This window comes from Lonchura striata, chromosome Z (assembly GCF_046129695.1).
Source record: "Lonchura striata isolate bLonStr1 chromosome Z, bLonStr1.mat, whole genome shotgun sequence".
In the NCBI taxonomy this organism is placed as follows: Eukaryota; Metazoa; Chordata; class Aves; order Passeriformes; family Estrildidae; genus Lonchura; species Lonchura striata.
The window spans coordinates 22,224,632-22,248,696 of record NC_134642.1 but is presented as its reverse complement, the minus strand read 5'-3'; the positions used below and the strand labels follow the sequence as shown (position 1 = coordinate 22,248,696).

The 24,065-nt window shown below is 39.6% G+C and overlaps 1 protein-coding gene across 2 annotated transcripts in view; it reads right to left on the bottom strand.

Moving 5' to 3' along the window:
- The window catches only part of SH3GL2 (SH3 domain containing GRB2 like 2, endophilin A1), a 90,811-nt gene extending 81,239 nt beyond the window's left edge, over positions 1-9,572 (bottom strand). The window contains exon 1 of one of the 2 annotated variants that reach the window (XM_031507295.2): positions 9,387-9,572. In XM_031507295.2, coding sequence (XP_031363155.1) covers positions 9,387-9,431 — 45 coding nt within the window. In that variant the 5' untranslated portion in view covers positions 9,432-9,572. Of the gene's footprint in view, positions 1-9,268; positions 9,292-9,386 lie in introns of those variants that run through there. The other variant, XM_031507296.2, reaches the window with a different exon arrangement.
- Positions 9,573-24,065: the final 14,493 nt, after the last annotated feature.

Genomic DNA, 24,065 nt, shown 5'->3' with positions numbered 1-24,065 from the left:
ATATCAAGAAACAAGACAGTCAAACCCCAACTCCTGCCATCGAGACTCTCTAGACCTCAAGAGCCACAACTGCACACATGTCCAAAGACTTATGTTCTTCTGAAAACCAGATCATATGTGGTTTAGTCACTTAAGACATGCACTGAACAGCACAGAGGACAGCTCCTTTTCTGCAGATATATTGCTCATCTTGAGAGTCTGCAGCAATATTTTTCTTATGTTGAAGTACAAGGGTCTTCCCCCTCCTTATGGTTATGGAGAAGGAAGATACACTGGGACAATCTTGCCTTTCATCCCAGAAAGGTATACATCTGCATAGCCATATATTATTACATATAATATATTATATGCATTACTGCATTCTGCCTTTGCAGCCTGGCTCGGTACTTTTAGTCACCAAGAGCACCTCAGGCCTCAGCGCAGCATGGCACTGCAGGGAGCCTCAGGAACACACTAGCCCAGAGCTCAGTTTCTGCCTAGGAGGGGTTTGAGCTTCACCAGAATGTTTGAATGAGTCACCGATTTGATGCAGGGACTTGGCTGATCAAAACCTAGCAGAACCTTTGGCAGCCAGTGCTAGGGAAACTTTCCACACACAAAATATAAAGGCTCTGTCAAGTCTACTCTGAACAGTAAACTCTCCCTAGGGAAAGGATAAAGCACTAAGTCATGGAAAGCTTATTTTTCAGTGGCTGACAAACAGTTCTTATTAAAAGACTATCCTGAAATCAGAGCAGCAGAGGAGTATTGCCTTTTTCTTATTCTTTCTCCCTGTGAGACAGGAAATCTGCAACAGCTGGGGTTGTCATCTTAGAAACAATGCTGGCTTTTTCCCTTGTTAGTCACATTTGATTCCACCTATACTGACGGACACCATTAAATTCATGCTGACCTCATTAACCTATTGGTAATACTTAAGCTGTATGTGTCTTTGGAACAGTTGTCTTTGCTCCTGGGCTGGAACAACACTCATTATCACTCTGTCCAGATCAGGAACTGGAATTCTGGAAATAGCAGGCTAATGGAGCAGGAAACAGCAAGCGCTAGCTTCACTCACAAACTTCTGCCTTTCCTTCTCCCTCTAGTCAATCACCCACCCATACATAGCAGAGCAGACAATTTATCTCTGCTCAGTTTTCAAGGATCCCTGTTTGGACCTCTCCAGTCTTTCATCCTCACTCATCTTCCTTTCTAGTATTTTACTCCCATCCAAGCCTACTGTTAAATAAAAAACCAGGATAGTTTCCAGAAGCTGCAGAGCTTTTGTTATTCTGCTTCAAGTGTTACAGATTTTTGGCTATAAAAGCACAGCCTCCTAAAAAATGCCAGTTCAGACTGTTAGAAAGTCACAGGTCCAAAATCACCCTGAATTACATATTTTGAATGACAAAGCCAAACAAAACAAAAAAGTTATTTACCTTTTGATGTTTTGTATGTTTTGATATTTTATATATTTTTGGCTCTTACTCCCTCCAGTAAGAAAATCCCATTCCTACCATGCAAAGCTTAACTTTGTTCCTATGTGCTTTTTTTTTGTAGCAGCTTACATAGGTGAAACAAAACAGAAAGACTCTGATAGAGGAAAAAATACTTTTCTCCATTCAAAAGCTAAAGCTTTATATAATTTGCCTAAGCAATTACATCTTCCCATGCTTCAAAAATTCGCATTTTACCTGTTTATAATTATAGCACTAGAAGGAGAAAGGCATAGAAGAAAAGCATATTATGTTTACTGCTTGCAACAGTCATATCCACTTCTGACAGGGGTGAATTTGCCTCATATTTGACAATATCTTTTTCAGCAATTTTGTGAGAAAAGAAGATTCCCTGACAGCCTCAAAATACCATGTGCATATTTAAAACCCAAATCTAGACTGCAAAGAATAACATAAGATCCAACTAATCTTCCTGAAAGACAAACTTTGATTTGTTAATACTAGTGAAAGTCTCCTTGGATGATGGAGTCTAGTCAGTAAATGTGGACACGTGGTTATTCTGCACATCAGGGCACATTTCCACATTCAAATATTCCGATTCCTAAAAATGTTTGCATTTGGTTGGAACACTCTTCATGCCTCGGCATTGTTTCAAAAGTTCTTAATTCATTTCATAACAGTAGAAAATAAAAACAAATTCCATCTATTCCTGACCAGTAAAAGAAATGGGATTAAGCAACCAACAGAAGATTCAATTAGGACCTGCTCATAAGTACTAAAACTACCTTTTCCTTCAACTGAAGCAAAACACTGTTTTAGCTGTGTTTAGATGACAAAGACAACATTCCCAGAGGAAAAAAAATAATAGGGTGAATTAGTAGAGAAAAATACACTAGCTTTTCATCTCTAATGCCTTAGCCAGGTCTGTGCAAACATCTTCATTACAGTGGAAGGACAGGTCTCAGTCTGATGCCCTCAACTCCCTTTTCAAAAAAAAAAAAAATAGTTAAGTTGAAAAGCTGTTCTTCTACAAGCAGAAAGAAACCCATCCATTGCAGAGTTATACTTGTAAAATTGCAGCATTTCCAATTCAGCCCTTAGATTACGATGCCGTAACTTTCCAAGGCAGACAAGCTCTAAGTGACTCATCTGGAAAGGCAAACACCATTTATTTTTGACATTTATACCTTATGAATTATTAATTGTTTTTTTGCATCTAGAATGATTTTGCATGAAAAGAAATTTCTGGCACAGACCTTAAAGCTGAAAAGTGTACAGATTGGAAAAGAACTCAGCAAAATCTGTCTGAGTGTTGCTTAAAAGAGCAAATCCTGTTAGTCTACTGAAAGTCATAAAAGACTAAATCAACGTTTGCAGGAAAATTTTCTTTCTAGAGAAAAAAACCCAATTTTTATCTCTAATGTAACTTGCTCGCCTTCCACTCTGTTTCATTGTAGTTTCTCTCTTTCCCAAAGATGCAGAACAAAAGTGATGTCTAGTGCTTAATGGCACTTTAAATTGAAAGATAAACAGTATCTGGTGTTTCTGCACAACAGTCACCAAATTTCATAACACAAAGGTGAACAAGCTCTATATCAAAATGTTTAGATAAACTCTTTTCACATGTAAAGACCTTTTGCAGCCAATAGAAACTGGAAACTAGACAATCAGAAAGATTAACTATTGGTGAATAAATAGCACAAGTTATTAAAAACTTCAAACTGAAATCCACAAAAAATATTATGGAGGTAGAGGGGAATATAAACACTTTAATGGTATGAAGTGTTCTGCTACCATAGAATTGTGGGGGGAAAGGCAGGAAAAGCCAATATATTTTCTCTATTTTAGAATTTCTGCTTACAAAGGAATCAGCATAGCAACCCCTTTTGACAGTGATAACAAATCCAAGGAACACAAAACCATAACACAGGCTGATGAAAATCACACCACTGCTGACAAGGATCCCAGCTAATGACCCCTATCTACTCTGAAATAGATATGCATTAAATTCTTCTATTCTCCTCCAGTAAGAGGTGCAATAGCCAAACGAGTGGTTGAATTTCTTGTTCTTTCAGAAGGTCCTCTGGCATTACACCAAACCACAAGGTTATACTGCTGCTGCCTCAGCAGCACCTTTGCTGGGATCAAGTAACACTCCATTTCTGTGGAGAAATTATGATTGGCAAAGAAGGCAAGTGAAAACTGCTGCATTCATTGTGAACTGTATGATGCTGCAACAACTACGTCAGTCAAATTTTAGTCTACAGAATAAAAAAAAATGAAATATGCTTATTTATAAAGACATATCCTCCATCACAGACACAAGAACATCGTCACCATTACATCAAGTGCAACTACATACCCACAAATCATTCTGTCCAAGTGCATCACAATGATTTCCATCTACAGACAATTTGAAAATATGCTGAACTCCGAACAACCATTTCTAATTTTCAATTTTCTACCATGCAGGTCTGTAGAGCTTCCATAAAGGGAAATCTTATGAAAAAATGTAAGCACAGTAAATAGCAATTTCTCTCTTTTTTTATCTACTTTTGGAAGAAAGAAAATAATTAAACTCCTAGCACTTCTATGACAGATTGGATGGATTCCTGTGATGTGCTATAACCTCAGATTATAAAAATGCTACTATTTTGTCTCCAAGATTAAGTGCAGGATTAGATATGCACTGAAAGCAAGGCATCATTGAAATAATACCATGCTGTAACTCAATTTTCTTTTGTCTGCTTATCTACATATAGTTAAGAAAAGGTTAAGCACTGCCATTTTCCATCAGGGGCCACTGCTTGAGAATAAATTGAGAATCAGAGCCACAGAAGTTTCTGAAAAGCAGAAGAAGGAAGACCTTTTTTAGTTCTAAGGTAAGAGGTTTGGAGGATGTTTTGCCTGTCCCTGAACATACCACAGACTTTCACAGGTAAGAGGGCCATGAGTCTGCTGCATCAGGGCACTTCCCACTAAATGATGTCCATACAGTTTCTCTTCACATGTCCTCACAGAGTGGCAGCAGCTCCTTGGGGCCCACAAAGCAGATTTTCAACTCCATCCCTCTTGTCGAGCTTTTAAAAGCCAAAGATTTCACTGGCACACTACTAGGTCATGAGAGTCAATGCTCAAGCTCCTCAAGCCTCCTTCCTTCTCAAGAAATACGTCAGACCAACCCAGCACATCCCTTCCATTTGCAATCAGGAGCTATATAAAACTACTGAATTTTCTGCGCAGTAACCTCTGCAAAATCTTCATCAATTAAAATTGGTTATGCTGCTCCAGCACTTTAATGCAGCATGCTATCAATATGCTAGTCATGAGGACACATTTAAAATTCAAAGACAGTTTTGCATGAGTGACCAAGAGCATCCAGTGCTTCCTTGCTATGTTATAATTCTAGTTAAGATGGAAGTCAAGACATGAAACAAAAATTTGGTGGATGCTGTGTTTTGAGCACAGCATCCATGGGTTTTCTTTGCCTCCAGACATCGCTGAGAGAAAACTTAGAGATTGGTGTTATTTAGTGCACCAGCTTTTATATACACAGATAAAAATGGAAAATGTATCCATCATTTGGAAAGTTACTACAGTAATAGATGTTTGAGCAATCTTAAAAAAAAAAAAAGGCATGATCTTTTTAGTACAAAAAGAAGCAGTTCTTCCCATCAGATTTAGAAACAGTGTTTGAAACTGGTGCAGACTGTTTAAGCTATCAACAACTGAGAAGGGTTACACAGTATCCAACTAAAGAGCAATTTAGATTAAAGTCAATTTTTCACCCTTTCAATTATGTAATATCAATAAAAGGGCGCATGGGAATGATGCCAAATGTGAATAATGTATCTGGCAATCAAGCTAGAGTGCACAAACAGAAGGAATTTCCCTACCTGCTGTGGAAATAATCCCCTCTGCAGCTAAATAACTATTGTTTTCTAAAAATAGTCCTTATTCTAGATCAAAATTTCGCTCCCTTTCCTTGATCTCAAAAGGTAGCACTGCACACTGAGAGAAACCAGCAGATTGTCAGTGGTGCATGCCTCTCAGGCAGAGGTTTCTAGCAGCCTTCTTGGGCTGTATCGTCAGAGCCACACCAGCCTGCAAATTACTCTCCTTCTGCCTTCCTCAGACCGCTCACAAGTTTCCACACCACATGAGAAGGGAGCTCATTAAGTTCCACATAAGCAAGACTTAGCTCAGCATTTGCACTAAGGAAAACATAACACTGCCCAGCTTTCCAGACCAGCTCCCACGTGTACCTTTACATGAGACAAAGCAGACCACTGTGAGTCCTGCTTCAAGCATAGTCAGCTGGAAAAGACAGGTGATGTCCTATCACTGGCAAAGCAAAAAACAGTTCTCACACAACACTGCAGGACAGTCAGGAACATGTGATGAATACAGAGTATGCTAGAGATTAAGGAAAATACTAATATCAACAGAGAACAGTAAAAATTGGTTATCTACAGTTTGTTTAGTAAGCGGACTGCATCATACATTACAGATAAAAACATTTTACATACTTCTGACCAAGGAATTTAAAAAATTTTCTGGTAGATGAACCCAAATATTCTCTTTTTTACAAGAGAACCTGTGTAGACAGGCTCTGAATTCACACAGAATCCCTAAGAAGACCACAGAATTTTGTGGACAACAGCATAGCTAGGCAGGAGTCTTACTTGCTTCTTATTAACCAGCAGAGTCATTCTCTAACTGCGCCATTCACAGGTTACCTCATTAAAGACAGAAGCCTAGTACCTTCCATCTAAAGTAAGGGCATCTAATAAGCCACTGACAATGATGAGTGGAGTGGAAGTAATTTCTTCAGATGTTTCTTTCAATATCAAACATATTTCTCTATAGAACTGTATAAACTGGTTAATTTGGTCTTAGTGTTGAGGTAAATTTAACTATGAAAGAAGAATACAATGGCAGAAAATTAACCATACAGGCTTTTGGTTCAAATCACCACATTCATACTGTACTTTAAATGTCAGTCACATTTATTCAGTTGTTTCAAATGGAACATCAGATGTGACCACTCTCAGAATTTTTGTTAATCTTTTACCCTATGAAAATATTACTTTCTGAAAGCTTAATTTTGGCTGTGCCTCACAAGAGCCATATTATGCAATGAATGCAGTCATGTGGAAACAAAGCTCAAGCTATTTTAAAACAAGTCTGTTTAAATGCCCCAGACTGTCAACTCCATCACCCAAAGTGATTGTGGTAGTTTTATAACTGTACGTAAACCTGGAGGAAGCAATATTCTATCAGTCAAACTGGCATAACACTACTGGCAAAGGAGTCTGCAAGCCTAAGGAAAAGAGACCATTAGGTGGCACAGCACTTTGTTGCCCATTTCTGGAAAAACACACTTTAGATCTTCCTAGCTTCAGGATGTATGACAGATCTGCAGCAGCATGTTAACATTCAAATGGGGCTATTTCTCCTGCTCTGTGGATATTAGAAGTAAGTTAACAACCTAACCTGTTCCACAGTGGTCAGTCTAATGTGTATGAATGCAATTCTGTATTCATATCAGGACTTCCAGACTCACACTGCTTTTATAAACTCATGAAGTCTTCTCTAAACTTTATTTATATGCTGCACACAGGTAAATCCATTAGTTTTTCTGAAAGGGTGAACACTCGACTCATTCCAGAAGGTGCAAAGTATCCTGCTCTTCAATGTCTCACTGCTGTTGGCAGTTGGTCCATGAAAGTTGACAAGCATTAAGTTCTTCAGCACGGCTGCCAAACTGGCAGTACTTGATGCAGGTTAGTTTGACATTTCACATGTCAGAAAACAATAAATGAAATTAAATAAAATGGTTACATTGTATAAAACAGATATACCCTTTCTATGACTTAGGACACTATTAAAATAGCACATCATATAAATAAACATGAATAAGAATCAAATCAGTAATTTAGATTTCTTAAAACTTCCTATTTCTCTGGTCCTATCTGGAAGCTTAATTCATACCAGCAATGTCAATCTGTATTTCACCTGGTGTTTAACTGCTAGCCAAAAGGATTACTCCCTGGAGCAAGGTCAGCACAACTATGTCACAGATTTCTCACTCATAATGCAAACAAGCCAATAAGCAGATCACTCTTCAACATACTTGTGAGTCATTCTCATATATGAATGTGTCTTCATGGCTTGCATGAAAACAAACTGTGAAAGTCAAGGCTGGGGCCAAAAATCCCTGGGTCATCAGATGTCAGACAGCTAAATCTGGTAACAGAGACTTAAATATTTTGGTTCCAGACAACTAAAACTCTTCCTTCCTTCTGAATGACAGTACTGCTGACAATCAGTGTGAAAGTGTCATCTGAAGGACAAAACAGCATGCACAGACCTTTCACACCATTCTCCCTCCAAAAAAGAAGTTTACCTCTGCTGCTGCAGATGCATTCTCATTAGCTTACAATAATGGAGAACTGAGATTTCTAGTACTAAAAAGTGAATTTCAGCTTGCCTGCTTCTTAAACATGGACACCACAGACACTGAAATTCTTCTTTTCAGTACCAGAACTCATTGCCATAATGATGATTCCTAGGCTGCTCATAGCACCATAGGCAGCAGGGGAAGAAACAACAAAGTAAGCAGCAGCAGATGGGCACTGCTGGATGGGCTCAGGCACCCTTACCTGCTCCTTATGGCATCTGTTTTGAGTGCAGCCGTTTTCTTGCAAGGATTATTTTACCAATGATGCAGCACAATGTGGCATGAAAGGTGAGACATGGTGTTATTCAATGCCTTCATACACCCATGCAGGACTTGGTATAAAACCATTGCATTCAGAGTTATAGTGTGTACCGGTGTAACTACAAAGTGTCGAAAATCAGAATTTGGACAAATATTTGGATGAAGGATAATTTTTACAGAATATTTCCCCATAGTGCTCAAGAGATGAGATGCATGAGAAGGGGAAATACACAGGTGTTGAAAAGTCTAACAGGTTAATACATCTTGTATGCCTGGACCTACAGATTGCTTGCAGTGACCAAGATTCCTAGCTGAAGATGCCTGCAATGGCAAGCAATAGGAAATAACTGGAGATTTTGTATTTAGTTACAAACAAAACAACCCAAATAAACAAAACAACAAACACACAACCAACCAAAAAAACCCCGCCCACACTGCATGGGTTTTGGTGTCAGCTCTCTGGATCTAAATCAATTCCTCTGACTTTTATGAGACCATTTTTTATTAGATTTTTAGATTTGTCCCCAAAGTACACTAAGTCAGAAATTGACTTGCAGACTGTAACACACAAATTTTGTATTATGAAACAACTCAACTACTGGTGAAACACTCACCCTGACTGACCTTCCTGCAATATCACACCATGCCTAAAGCAACAGAACCAAACCTCATTACTCGGATTTCAGCTGTGGTCTAGACCCACGAAACAAAAAGGTCATGTTTATTGCTGTTTTCCCAAAGTCAGGCTAAAACAAACAACGCCTATGGAAATACGGTGCAGAGACCTGGGCAGGGAAGGTCTGAGCCCACGGCCGGTGTTTGCTGCAGCAGCTGCCCCCGCGGGCTCCAAGCGCGGAGGTCGGGGCAGCCCAGGAGCTACTCCCGCACCCCGGCAGCCCCTGCCCGCTGCCGCAACGCGGCCGGAGCGAGTGGGGGGAGGCGCGGCCGCCCGGCGAGCCCCGGCCCTCCGCAGATGGACACCCCTGCAGACCCTGCACCCTCCGTGCACATCCCTGCGCGCACCGCGCACACCCGGCCAGACACACGGCCCCTCGCACGCTCACTCATCACGCACGACCGGGCACAGCATCCGCGCAAACCCACTCACCCCGCACGCACTCGAGCGGAGCCCCGCGCACGATCCCGCACGGCGCACAGCCGTGCATGCCCACGCGTCCGCTGGCCGCAGCCGAGCGCGCTCCACGCGCGAGCAAAGGGCTCGGTACCTGCGTGGCTTTGTGGAACTGCTTCTTCAGCCCGGCCACCGACATGGCGAGGGCAGCGCGCAGCAGCCGAGCCGAGCCGAGCCGAGCCGAGCCGAGCCGAGCCGAGCCGAGCCGAGCCGAGCCGAGCGCTCTGCCTGCCCGCACCGCACCGCGCCCGGCGGAGGCTGTCAGGCGCGGCGGCGGAGCGGGAGCGCCGTGACGTCAGGGCGGGCCGCGCCGCCTCCGGCCGCCCCCGCCCCGCAGGTGCGCCGGCAGCGGCGCCGCGGGGCTGCGCGGACCGAGCGCTGTCCGGCGCGGACACCCCCGGGATGGGCACCCGCCCCCGCCTCGTCGGTCCCGGGCACGGGCACGGGTGTTCTCCGTCCTCCCCGCCCTCCGCGGACCTCGGTCTTGCCTAAGCAGCCTTCCCAGCAGGGATCGGGATACTCGTCCCCGCGGGACATCATCCGGGGAAATGAACCCGAAAAGAAATTGGCGGAGCAGTAATGGGGGCAAGAGAGGAAAGCAGTAGGAGAGGGAATGTCAGTGTTGGCCAGTTTTCTGAAAAAAACCTTTCTAGCAACGCCAGCTTATTTGGGCCTGATCGTGCCTCACTGAAGCACAGCTGGTAGTCAAACCCCGGCTAATTGGGATTCTCTCAACAAGTGCTGTTTTCTTCATCCGTCAGATTGTCAGTGATGCATAGAAAAGCACTTCTAAATTTCGCCTGTTCCAGCCTTCTGGTGTGGCTGTTTGCTGGAGAGTAAAAGCCTAGAACCCATCTAAAAGTCATGTACTTTAGCAGTTTAGTGTTACAAATACTAGCTGAACAGTAATTAGCAATTATTAGGCTCTGCCAGCAAAAGACTAAACAACATGAGCAATGTGATCCAAACACAATGATCCTTCTCTGCAGGCTGAACCAGTCACTGCATATGTGTGCTGCAAATTGGCACAACGGAGATGCACACTCACAGCTCCTCAGCTGTTTGAAGGCAGCCATGCTACATTGGCGTTTAATTCCATCACAACAAACACTCATCACATGAGCTAGTTAGACAGCATTTTCAGAAGCCTCTAAAGCTGTTTATAAACTCTGTGAGGGCTTGCCATGGTGCTTCACGCAGACTTTTTGCACATAATCAAACTGTACTGCTGCAGGCTTCAGGCACACATACCATCAACCTCACCAGATATGGGGGAAAGGGTTGATGCCACACCTCTGGGCATCCAGAGGCAGAGCCAGGCCTCCAGATCACTGATACAGTGCAGTTCTTGGAAGTTACTTGCAGAGAAGAAAAGAATCTTAAATGGAATTCCTGTGGGCACTTTTGGAAGCGCTATCAAAGTTGTTCATCATCAAGAATGACAAAATAAGAATACCTCTCTTCTCCCTGGAGAGTGTGAGATGGCAATAACCTCATCCTGAGCATAAGTAGGAGGCACTGCTTTCTGGGCTAGTTCCAGGTCTGCACAGAAACACTTCCATCCACTCTAGTAGTAATATTGTTTTAAAGGATGAAAAATATGATCATATGAAGATACTAGGGAGAGAGTGGGTGTCTCCTGTGCCAGCCATTGTACTTTTAATAGAAAACTTCCATTGTACCTAGTACTTGGGAAAAGGAATTTCAGTCTGGAAACACAGTGAGAACTAAAAAGTCAACTATCACTGTGCCAATCCTTGTGTCCAGTGGGGGACCGTCCCATGCTCTCCCGTGCTTCAGGAGGTCGGGAGGGCAGCTAAGGCTTTTGTCCTGGTGGGGTGAGACAGTTGCAACGATGGTGGAAGCAAGGAGTCGACCCCAATCAGGGGTTAAGTCCAGGTTTATTGAGGACATCTCCGTGGAGATTCATAATGCAGGGGAACCAAGCAACTGAAGCCCCGGATTAGGCTGTGTGGCACAACATAAATGAGGATGGAAACAGGGAAGGAGATCAGCCACCTATGGGAATGTTCGGGGGAGTGGAAGGTGGGGAGAGAGACAGGTGAGGAATTCAACGGGGAAGGTGGGAAGGACGGACCCCTGGCCCCTGTCCAATCACTCAATGCTCTCTGTGGAAGGTTCTGAATGAGTGGGATGGGGAGTTGAGTGATGGACAAGGCACCAGGGAGAGGATAGGGGAATTATCCAGCAAACGGGAGGGGGATTGACATCAGGGAAGGAGGAGGGGATTGGCATACAAGGAAAGGGGTAGTTCGCAGTAAAACCAATGGGGGGGGGGTCTAAAGGGATGAACCATTAGAGAACTGATACAAAAACATGACACTTAAAAACACAATACAACAGTAAACCTATGATAAAAGCCATAATTTTGAATAATTTTTATAAAATTAAGTATGTTACTAAATAACTGGCTTTCAGTGGTAACATTTCAGAATCTAACTTTTGTTGGCTATTTCAAGAGTACATTCCTCTCCACTACAAATTTATGTGAAAATTTTATAAATAAATAACAAATAAATCAATATATAAATGTCTGCCAAATTCAGTGTCAGGGTGATGAGCTGGAGATACAACGTATCTCTCATTTTCAAGAGTATTAGAAACTCTGATGTTCCCACTGCCTGTTGATTGAAATGATACCTGGCTATAAATCAGCCCAAATCGTAGTTGAATTCCCTGACTCACCTATATTATTGTCTGTATATTCTCACAACTTAATCTGGCACTTTCACTTCTGCTCATACATTTTTTTTTCTTTTTCTTTTTCTTTTTCTTTTTCTTTTTCTTTTTCTTTTTCTTTTTCTTTTTCTTTTTCTTTTTCTTTTTCTTTTTCTTTTTCTTTTTCTTTTTCTTTTTCTTTTTCTTTTTCTTTTTCTTTTTCTTTTTCTTTTTCTTTTTCTTTTTCTTTTTCTTTTTTTTTTTCCTTTTCCTTTTCCTTTTCCTTTCTTTCTCTTTTTCCTTTTCCTTTTCCTTTTCCTTTTCTTTTTCCTTTTCCTTTTCCTTTTCCTTTTCTTTTCCTTTTCTTTTCCTTTCTCTTTCTCTTTCTCTTTCTCTTTCTCTTTCTCTTTCTCTTTCTCTTTCTCTTTCTCTTTCTCTTTCTCTTTCTCTTTCTCTTTCTCCTTCTCCTTCTCCTTCTCCTTCTCCTTCTCCTTCTCTTTCTCTTTCTCTTTTTTTTTTCTTCTAGAATATCTATGTTTCTGGGAGTGGAAATCTTTATTAATCTTTATTAAAGCACAGTTCATGTGTATCCTGCTTGTGTCAATGGGCTTAAAACCCCTTTTTGTAAATTAAATAGTGTCACTTCTTGGACAAAGAGAAATTAATTTAGTGACTGCTCTTCAGTATATCATGTCATTTGTGATGTCCTCTCCTGGAGGTATCTAAATAATGCTTTGAAATCAGCTTTAGTGAAATGACTTCTGGTTTTAATAAACTATAGCAAACAACAAATATTTGCCTATGATGTGCTACATCTGATTCTAAATTTTTTTATGTAATAATGAGATCTATATCAGTAAGTCCAAATGCCATTTTAAAATGAGTAAGTATGATAGGCTAAGCACCTCGTTTTATTTCACACAGACAAAAGAAATTCTAACAGTAACTTAAAATATCCCCATTGTTGCAGCTGCAAGGAATAATCAAGTGCAGAAAAGACAAAGACTTTTGTAGGTGCAAGCCTAGTCCTTTTTTTTCATGGACTATTATGACATTAGGTTGTAAATCACTATAGTTCTTACATAACATACAGTTGACTCTGCAAACTTAGAACTGCATTCTCATTGACAGTCATTTAGTGAAATAAGTGGAAATATTCACTTCAATATGTCTTCAAGAATTTGATTCATACTTCAATTTATACAGCTTTTTAGATTTTTTCTCTTAAAAAAGCTGGTAGGTAATACTTCAACAGCACACAGTCATGTAAAGCAGAATAAAATCCACTTGATAAGTTGTCAACCAAAATAAAATAAAATGCTAAAAGTACAATTAAACATTAGCAAAAAGTGTTTGTAAAACCAAAAATCTAATTGCAGGAGAAGGTGGCATAGATGATAAGTCCTTGCAGAAGTTGCAGTGGAAGCAAATCACTCTGTTTAGCACTCAGGTAATAAAATCACGTTGAAAACCAAAAGTAAATATAATGCAACAAAAAGAAGCAAACAAACAAACAAAAAAAAGAAGAAACCAGACAGGATTATGAATACAATTTTTTTTCTTGATAAGTAACACCAAAAAGAAAAACCCCCTAAATATTTCTTAGAGAATTCATTCATATTTTGCTGGGGAAGAATTTGGGTATTTATTAAGTTCTTATGGTGCTATGTCAATATTTTTACATGAAATATTTGTTGATATTTTCACAATAATTGAGTAAGACAGAAAAACATAAACATCCTTATGAATAGGAAAGGCTCCACAGAAGGTGTGGTCATTCACCCACAACTGATCAGGAACTGTGTTTCTAACAGAAATTAAGCCAGAAATTAAAAATCAGACCACTCAGTTGAAATCTAATCTGGGCTACACTACTACAGGTCAGGTGGCAAAGACATCTAAATTTAAGCTGTGTAAATCAGCAGGCAATGAATAATTGCATGAGCATTAAAATAGTGCTGACTTTAAAAAAGATTGAAAGATGGTCATTTAAGTGTGAGGCATAAAGGAAGCAAGCAAAAAAATTGTTATTTAATTATCTTTTAAAAAATTAATTCATTCACTGATTAGGAAATATTTTGTCAGCTTATGACTATAAAAAGGTGCACAAGACATAGACAATAAGTTACAAGTAAGGGAAGATGGAAACACCTAAAAAGGAAAGAATCAAGGTAGAAAAATATCAATAACCTCTATCCTTTTTTTTGAATTACAGGAACCCTTTAATTTCATTTCACACAAACCAATAAAATTAAGAAGAATTAACAGCATTGTTCTTATCAGTTAAGTAGTATTACTCTTCCAACCACTGAAGATACAGATTGAATGGCTGAATTTTTGTGTGTGTCAAGCATGACATAGATTATCCAGGTTTGGTAGAGTTACCCTTCCAAATTATCTATCTCCAGTCTCATGGACTCATGACATCTCTTTTCTTTCTTAATAGATGATCAATATATGAGATTTCCTACAATGTCCAAGAGTTCCTCTTTATAAAAGTACAAAAAGCTTGACTGGACACAATACCATTACTCTCACAGTATTTTTCCTCAAACACAGTTCATTAAAGCTCAACAGGTCCCCATGCTCAAAAGAAAACAAGGTCTGTATTTCTTTTCATAGTAAGTGTGTTTCTTAACATAGTAACAAGCACTTTTTTGTTTGTCTTGACTGATGAGAGCCTTTTCTGACAGGATACTTTTGATAAGATTATTGCTGAGCTCTTGACTGATGAGAGCCTTTTCTGACAGGATACTTTTGATAAGATTATTGCTGAGCTCTGTCCTGTCTGTTCCCAAAGATACATATTTACTTCTAGTCCATGTTCTATGAGGTCCGCTATTAATCCTGCTGTCCTGCGTGAATGTTGCGCCTTGTCCATTATAATTACACATTTAAAAAATGCAGGATAATGTAATCATTAATCTTGGCTTTGTGGTTAACCACCAGCAGTAAGCTAGTAAGTTTTTGATAACTGCTCCAATAGTTATGAAGAAAGAGCACAGAATGTCTCTTTCCAAGGTTCAAATCTCCTATAATTTGAATTTTGCAAGAAGTTAAATAAGTAGTTAAATCTCTCATTTACTAAATATTGCCTAGTCTGGGTAATAAATAGATCTTTAAGAATCACATCTAAAATTCATTTTCAGCCACCTTCATTTCTTTGAATAGCAATTTTTAGCTATGTTTTTTAGAAGCAGCTGCTTCAGTATAACAACCAAGAAATATCAGAAAAATACCTGCAGACAAGACACAGTCTTTGGCCAATGAATTTAGCACCAGTTTACAGCCAGGTCACCTAGCAGCACAGAATAACTTGGATCAATTTCAGAGATGCTGGAGCACCTTGCACAGTTGCTTATATACTTAATGCATAGTCTAGGCATTGGTGTCATAGTAGACCAGAAATCCTGAAAGTGGGTTTTGGAAATCTTCAGGTTGTTTCTAGTGCAGAAAAGATGCATGCACAAATATCCCTGTGTTTGTGTGCATACAGAAGAACAAGAAGCATGCCTTAGGTAATCAGCTAACTTGGATTTCTGAATCAAAAATTTTAATCAGCAGAACAGTTAGGCTAAAATGCTCATGTTCTGTCCCTATCTCCTTGCAACAGATTATGAGCTACTAAGCTGCACAGATGCCAGCATGGCCACATCTCCAACTCCCAGGAAACCGAGCACATGAAAAGGTAAGCATCATTTGTTCTTCATTAAATTAATGAGTGCTCTTTCTGATCTCTGTGTTGGTAAGCAGTTCCCCGCAATACTGTATCAGCAAGATTGTCATAAACAAAGCACTGCAGAAAGGGTAGACATATTTCAGATTACTTATTCTAATGTGGGCATAGTGATATATATTTAATCTCTTTGCTTAATTACAGCTTCATTACATATAGATGTACAACAGCAATATGTTCATCTAGAGATCATACAGAGTGAGAACTTTTCACAATTATGTTCATGTTGAAAAATTTTAACTCAGTTTTTCAATTCTGTGCTGTAATTCCAGTTGTACTGAAATGACTTTTTATATTTACTTTATTTTTTAATCCCATCTGAGATGTTTCTAAGTGTCTCAACCTTTAGATACTTTTAGCCTACTGTCTTTGTCTCATTATGATGCACAAGCAGCTAAAACAAGCCAGTGCATACCTTCTAAAGAAAATTCTGTCTCTTGAGACTATTAGGCCTGAGAATCAGTGACAGGCCATTTCTTCTTGATGAAAAAAACACCTTAGGACACTAGAAATGCCATCCAGAGGGACCTGGACAACCTTGAGAAGTGGACTCAAGGTAATCTAATGAGATTTAACAAGACCAAGTGGAAGGTGCTGCACCTTGGTCAGGGCAACCCCTATTGCCAACGCAGGCTAGGGCTGAACAGATCAGAGCAGCCCTGCCCAGAAGGGCTTGGAAGTGCTGAGGGATGAGTGGCTGGACATGACCCAGTCCAGATAGCCAATTGTGTCCTGGACTCATCCTGAGCAGCATGGGCAGGGAAGGAATTCTGCCCCTCTGCTCTGCTGAGACCCCACCTGCAGGGCTGCATCAGCTCTGGGGTCCCAGCACAGGAAGGACATGGAACTGTCGGAGTGAATCCAGAAACGGCCATCTAGCTGATCAGAGGGATAGAGCGTCTCTTGTATGAGGGAAGACTGGGAAAATTGGCATTGTTCAGCCAGGAGAAGAGAAGGGGTTGGGATAACCTTATTGCAACCTTCCAAATACATGAAGAGAACCTACAAGAAACATGGATATTGTTTACAAGATCATGTAGTGATAGGACTAAGGGAAATGGCCTCAAACTGAGAGTAGATTTAGATTGAATATTAAAAATAGATTCTTTGTTGTGAGGGTGGTGAGGCACTGGCACATCTTTCCCAGAGAAGTTTTGGATGCTCCATTACAGCAGGTGTCCAAGGTTAGGCTGGACAGGGCTCTGAGCTACCTGGTCTAGCAAAAAGTTTCCCTGCCCATGGCAGGGAATTTGGAACTGATGATCTTCAAGGTATTTTCCAACCAAAACAAGTCTATGACTCTGCTCACTTTTCAAAATTCTTTTCTTTTATGGAAACATATGTTGTTTGGTAAGGACAAAGCATTACAGACAAGATGTATTGGGAGGGAATTACAGAAATACTAGATGAAACTGCAGAACCTTCCAATGTATCCTTTCTTAGGGATTTCATTACAGTGAAAATAATACTCACAGATTCAAATAACCAGTGCTGTCAGCATGAAACAGCCAAAGTTTTACAACAATTGCATTAGAACATGAGTTTTAAATAACATAGATCTTTCAGGTTTGCAGCAGTCACTGAAGCAATTAATTCTGATTCATTGATGTGCCATTAACCTCTGTCATAACATTTTCTTGCCCAGATATTTTGTTTCAATTACCACAAATCTGTGTGAGGTTTGGGCACCAACTGGAGTTTCTGTACTATGGAATATCCAATAACTGTGAGTCTTGTGTCCAGTTGTTCATCTTGCTGTCCATGAGTTTAGAGGCTACCCCATCTGTGCTCATTTGGTGTACTGAGAAGTATCTGCCACCCTTGACAGAGATTAGCAACAAAGTTCACAGATGTTGCAACCTATTCCCAGAGGTCCTTACTGAAAGACATTAAAGCAAGTCCATGGCTCCACAAGCTTGAAATTAATATGGATTTGGCTTAATTGCAGAAAGATATTTTCTGAGACTTTTGAATAGATCAAAGAGGCCAGACAATGGACAAAAGAGACAATGCAAGAGTGATTGGTGCACTCAAATGCTTCAGCTGCAATAAAACGATCCTTGAACATCTTGATTTTGACCTGTTGCTTTGGATGTTACATCCAGATCCCTCTCCCTCCATTCTAAGCTCATGTTGTTTGGTTTTTTTCTTTCCACTAGTTATGCAAAGATTAATAGCTTCACAAAAAATCTTGCAATAATTATCAACTAATAATGCTATGTACTGCACCATGTAGCTGATCCCAGGTAAGCACTGAGCCAGGGACCTCAGTCACAAACACATGTGCCTTGAGTTCTTTAGCCTTGATGTTCAAGCTGGAAAGAAAGAAGCCTGTGTTATTCAGTATACATCATGCCCTTATTAAGTGGACTGTTCTACACTCTCTAGGCTTGCTACTGTACGAGCATTAGTGTTAATATGAGCATAGAATGTCCCAGGCTCCCAGCCTTGTGCTTCCATCCCCTCACTGAGTAAGAGGAACTGAAACAGGGAGAGCATCCAAGCCACAGCTTGGCATCACCCACATGGCTTTCACTTTATAGATTCCTTTCTGTTAATTGAGTAACCACTATGCTTCTCTCAGCTATCAAGATGATTCATATTCCTTCTCTTCCCTACACAAAAGGGGCTTTCAGAATTCCTATGCAGATTTTTTTTGTCCATCATTGGTATGACTAGGCTTGAGTTGTAACAGAGTTTGTACAATTGTACAGAAAGGGACGGATTGACTGCCAAAGCCTCTCTGGCTAAAGTTAAGTCATAATATTAATGAAATTGGCTTATTTTAATTGATTAGGAACCACTGTTTAGACTAACCTCAAGGCTTAAACTAGAGAGAAGACGAAAAAGGAATTAATTTTTCTGCTTCTACAAACACAAAATAGATAAAAAACTTGTTCCCCTTGCTCCACTGACTATAAAAAACCCCCAAACCAGTCTTACCCTGCAGAAACAAAAATTACTTGTCTCTCTGTAGCTTGTGCTTCTTTGCTGCAGGACCTCTCAGGCATTTTCCCCAAAAAAATGACAAATTAACTCACAAAAATGTTGTGGGATTATCAAGCTGTATTTTCTCATAAACCTTTTTATACCTGCATGAGGAACTCAATGCAACCTCAGAAGCCAAGACAAGGCGAAGCCAGCAAGGGTCCTGGTGTTTTTTCTAAGCTTGCACTGCATTGTAGGCAAGACAGAGCATCATAAAAGCAGGCAGCAGAGCCTGTCAGAGCACAATATCTTTTCAGAAAGACAACAATTTTCAGCCTTTTAGCATTTAAAATGCAATAAGTGAAAGCTCCCCACAAGAAGTGGGAGCAGAATATCAACAAGAAAAGAAGGAATCTTGAACCCTCTCCCAACTCCTCAACCCATCTCTTTCTGAGTAGCCTAAAGGCGTCATCAGTGTTGCGTAAACAATATTCTCTAATATTACATCATCTCTGGCATTCTGCGATGGTTTCTTTGAAGCACTGGCTAGCTCTTTTCAGTATTTCCTGTCCAGATTCTAGCCAAACGGTACAGTTTTTTGTTTCCTGTTTTATCACCAACATATAGACCCACAAGAATCATCTTTATCCCAAAGAGCCATAATGCTATTTTTGAGAACAATTCAGAAATTAGCTAGATCTCAAGGTTATGTTAAGGCATAGTTAAAAACCTATGCCAGAGGTTTTAATATCCAGCTGTTGCAGGGATTCACAACCACTTCCACCTGTTATTTGAAAACTATGCATTTTTTTCCACACACCATTATCACATTTCTCTATTCCTTCATAGTCAAAAAAAAAAAAAAAAAAAAAAAAAAAAAAGAGGGAAAAATTGTCTTTTACAAGTTATTGGTGCATTATATATATCCGGGGGGTCTCCCCAGAGCAGAGGGGCAGAGTCCCTTCCCTGGCCATGCTGCACACACTGCTGTGGATACAGCCCAGGACACAACTGATTTTCTGGGCTATGAGTGCTTTTACAGGTCATATTTAGTTTTGTGTCCATCAATACCCCAAGTCCTCTGCAGAGCTTCTCTCAACCTACTTATTTGCCAGTCTTAATTCATGTTTGGGTTTGCCCCAAAACAGGTGCAGTTTCTTACGCTCACTCTTGTTGAACTTCATGAGGTTCACATGGGCCCACTGCTCAAGCCTGTCACTGTATACCTGGATGGCATCCCTTTCCTCTAAAGTATCACCCACATCATGCAGTTTGGTGTCATCTGCAAAGTCACTGAGGATACATCTAAGCTATCTCCATATCTCTCTATCTAATCAACAGAGAGATAGATCTACTTCTAAATCAGAAGTTAGCTGATTCATTTGTTTGTTTTCACATGACAGGACTGCTTTCCATTCTGTCAATAGTTGCTAAAAGATAACTAGATTGTCACCTTAGATAGGAACTCTTTAGTAATTAAATGCCTAAAATTAGGCATTTTGCTAATTCTAGTATTGCTGGGGGCAGAGTAGAAGAGAAGACTCTTCTCTTGGGTAGAGGGAGGGAAGAACATTTGTTTATTGTATTAAATATACAAAAGATATGCAGAAGGCAGAGTGTTACATTGGGATAGATATAGACAGATATTTCCACTTCTTACTAACTGAAGGTTGTATAACTAAACCAGTCATTGAAACTCACATAGCAGATAATATTAGGTTTTCAAGACACAGAATTCACTGCTTATGTGATAAATGCACAGGATTTTCCCAATGCTATTGTTTTCCTAGAGAGACTGTAAATTGCTATAAGGAGATTATTTAATTCATTACAAAAATAACCTTAAATCTTCGTAAAGATGGAGGGAAAAAGAAAGAAACTGAATAGCTAATTATAGAAATAGAGGCAGAAGCATTATAGTTTGAGGTGCCTATTTTATAATATTTGAGGAATCCTTGTAATCTGAAATTTCCTCCCCCTTTTTCATTAATACTTTTTTTTAGTTTTCATCTATTTCAGATAGTGTTCATAATGTCCCATTAGAAGACTGCAGATGATTGTAGAAAAAAAATCTTTTTTTGATGTTTTTTAACTTATAAGTAACCTTTATTTTTTGTTTAATAGTAAATTTGGAGCGGCAAGTCTTGAAGGCTGCCTTCTAGAAGACAAAATCTTGAAATAAGATAATTACTTAAACATTTATGACACTTTGTCTTGGTTTGACAAGACAGGAGTCTGTGAAAGAGGGCAAAGCCTCCGGTGCAATGGAGAAGGCAAACGCCCCTCCCTCCGAATTACCAGGATTTTTAAATTAAAAGGCTCTCAGGCAAAGATATGGGAATGGGAGTAACAATTCTTTACTAGGAGAAAACTAGATAACAATTTAAAAAGGCAAATGCAATCGGTACAAACAAAACTAGTGATAATGCCCACAACCTGAGGAGTCGGGGTGTTGGTAGTCGGTGGAAATGACAGCTGCTCCTCTTGCAGTGGCTGATGAATTGCAGCTGCAGTGGTGATCTTTAGAAGGGTATAGTTTTCTCTGGAGATCTGGTGGCAGTGGGGCTGGTCTTCCTCTGCGCTGGGGTTGCCTCCGTGCTCCGCCGCCGCCACCTCAGCGCGCTCCAGCCGCTTCTCTCAGGAGTCCTGCCGAAGGAGCTGCTTCTCTCTGAATCCCCCCAAAGAGAGAGAGCAAGCTGCTTCTCCCCAAGGAGCTACCCCTTTATACAATAAAATAGTGCTTGGCTTCCCCCTCTGGGTGGGACATCTCACAATGGGATGGTGTTACATTTACCAGCCCGGCAGTGAGTCAGTCAATAGTGTATAAACAAACCATTGCCTCTACGGGGCAAACCATTGTCTTTGGGAGAGATAACAAACCTGCCCAACCTTCGACAGATGGCAAATAGAATACAAGCTTATCTTACAACCCAGGACACACTTTTTGAAGCAAGTATCTCTTTCTAATCATATCTTTTCCTCATGGTTTGAAAGAAAGATCATTGTGGGTTTGTTATGTTTGCAACATAACCTCTTTGCTAGTAATATCACATTCACTGCAATGAGTCAATTTAAATGTAGCAGCAATTTACACTGAAGCTTTGCTAAACTGCCAAAACAATAGCCCAGAATCAATAAAAATATGCTGGTATAAACATTCAGCATTTTTAAAAAATAATTTTGGTGGAAACTGTTTTGAAAATATTTTCTAAAGGAAATATCATATGGGAATGAGGAAGATAAACTAACAAAAGGAAGGAGATATCTGGCTACATGGGAGGTATCTCCTCTCCCAGTTAAACAAATAGAGGTGTGCTTTGCTAAAGTCCCAATGAAACTTTCATTAGATGTGTATGTAAACTGAAAAAGTAAACTGTATTTAATTAAGTACCTATAATGTTTTGTTGAAATACACACAGACCATATTTTATAGGTAGGTTGTTAGAACAAAGGATAACAGGCAGGGTTTTGGTACATTTAAAGTGTCCATAACTTTTTGCAGGAGGCTTCTTTTTCCAAGTATGCCAGTCCAGAAATCTAATATAAGGGAATATCTTTCTCTGCAGACTTGAAGGACCTTCTAAAAGATGATTTTAAACTTTCAGGGCTGAAGCCCTTATTCAACACATTAAGTATAATGTATTATGGACATTCTACCCCAAACTCTCCTACTACTTCTTGGTCTATACTTCTTAAATTAAACAGCCATATTAAAACTTAGATATATTTTTGTGCACAGTTTCATTTGCAAACTGAAATTTAAGACTAGTGAGAAAGTCAGACCGGCTGCAGAAGAGATAGAAATTGTGCAGAATCACTTTTATCTCCCAAAATTTCATTTGGTTTCATGAGGTTAAATGGAAAAAAACAAGAAACAAAATGAAACAACAAAAAAAAGCAGAATCTGCAATAAATGTATCCAAGTATTAAAAATTAATGATTTTATTTTAAAGAAAAACAATGAAAAATAATAAGACTTGCCTTAGGCCTGCTATAAAGAGAAATGCTTAAATGCTCCTTTCCATCTGTTTTTTGATCTTTCAGAGCCCCCTAGGATCTTCAGAACTGCTCAAAGTGGAACTGCGCTGCACTTGCCCCTGTCATAATGCTTGAAAATTGGAAACTGACCCTGGATCTTGGGTCATGTAGCACAGTGCTGTCATCACACCATTCTCACTAATGTAATTTTAAATACTTCAGCAACATTAGTGAATACAAGACAAAACAGGCCACCTGCTCCTAGATGTTGATGGAATGCCAAGAGTCTAAGCTGATAGCCAGAAATGAACAATTGAAGGATGCACTTACTGTTTTCCCATTCAACATCCAAGACTTCAGACAGTACCAAACTATAAATATCTTCAGTTCAAGCTGCTTAAAGTCAGTGGATTAGCATTAACAGCAAAAAACCCTCAGTGCATTAAACTCTCTTATCATCACAATTAGTAGAGAAGTTTAGAAGGCAAAAAATAGCATAGACTAACTGCCACAGAGAAATCAAGTACTGAAATTGTATATTGTGATACTGTCCTCCAAGAATATTAGGCTAAAAATTTTTCAGCTTTGTTCTTACATCTATTCACAAGCCCTTATTTAAAATCACTTCCAAAATCTCAGCATTGTGCTTTCAGAAGTTATTTATAGCATTTGGGAAAAGACCAAGCACAATCATTATTCCATGAAGTATTACAAAGAGGCCCAAATCCAAATCTTTCCAATTACTATTCTGTGTGATTAATCTACTACATTACTTTTAACACTTTTTAAATCATATGTTTAATTTCAGTTATGCCACTGTAGAAAGAAGATAAAAATGTGCATCATATCAGACATCAACTTGTATTAGTCATTCAAGGAACAGTCTTTCCATACATTTTCAAAGCAGTCATTGACAAATTCACAACCGTGAAATCTGTTTTCCCTTGCACATTTCCTCCTGACCCTCATTCACTAAACTATTTTCTTACTGTCTTTTTTTCTTTGTTCTTTCATAATTGTTCTTTCCCTGAATATTTTATGTATTTGGTGCACTGTTACACTTTTGTCTTGGTTCTTCTTGCCAGCTGTTTTGCTGTCCAGTTTATATGTTAGATTTTACTTCATCTGTATGCCATCTTAGATCTTTCTGTTTCTTTCCCTTCAGTCATGAGGATGCAGTAGGAAGTTACCTGCACCTGAGATAGATGACTGAAAGATTGATACCTTTCTTTCTGATGGTAGGTAGAGAGAAAATTAGAAAAATTAATGTCCAAGTCATCAAACAAACATCTTTAAAATAATGCCCTATGTTTATGATTCCTTGAGAGATAAAGGACTGGTATACGTGACATCAAACTCATTAGCATCTAAAAGAAGTGGATTTCAGTAATGTCTGGTCTCTTTCATCTCATGAGTAAAACATTTAAATACATTTAGTGTATATGCTTCTAT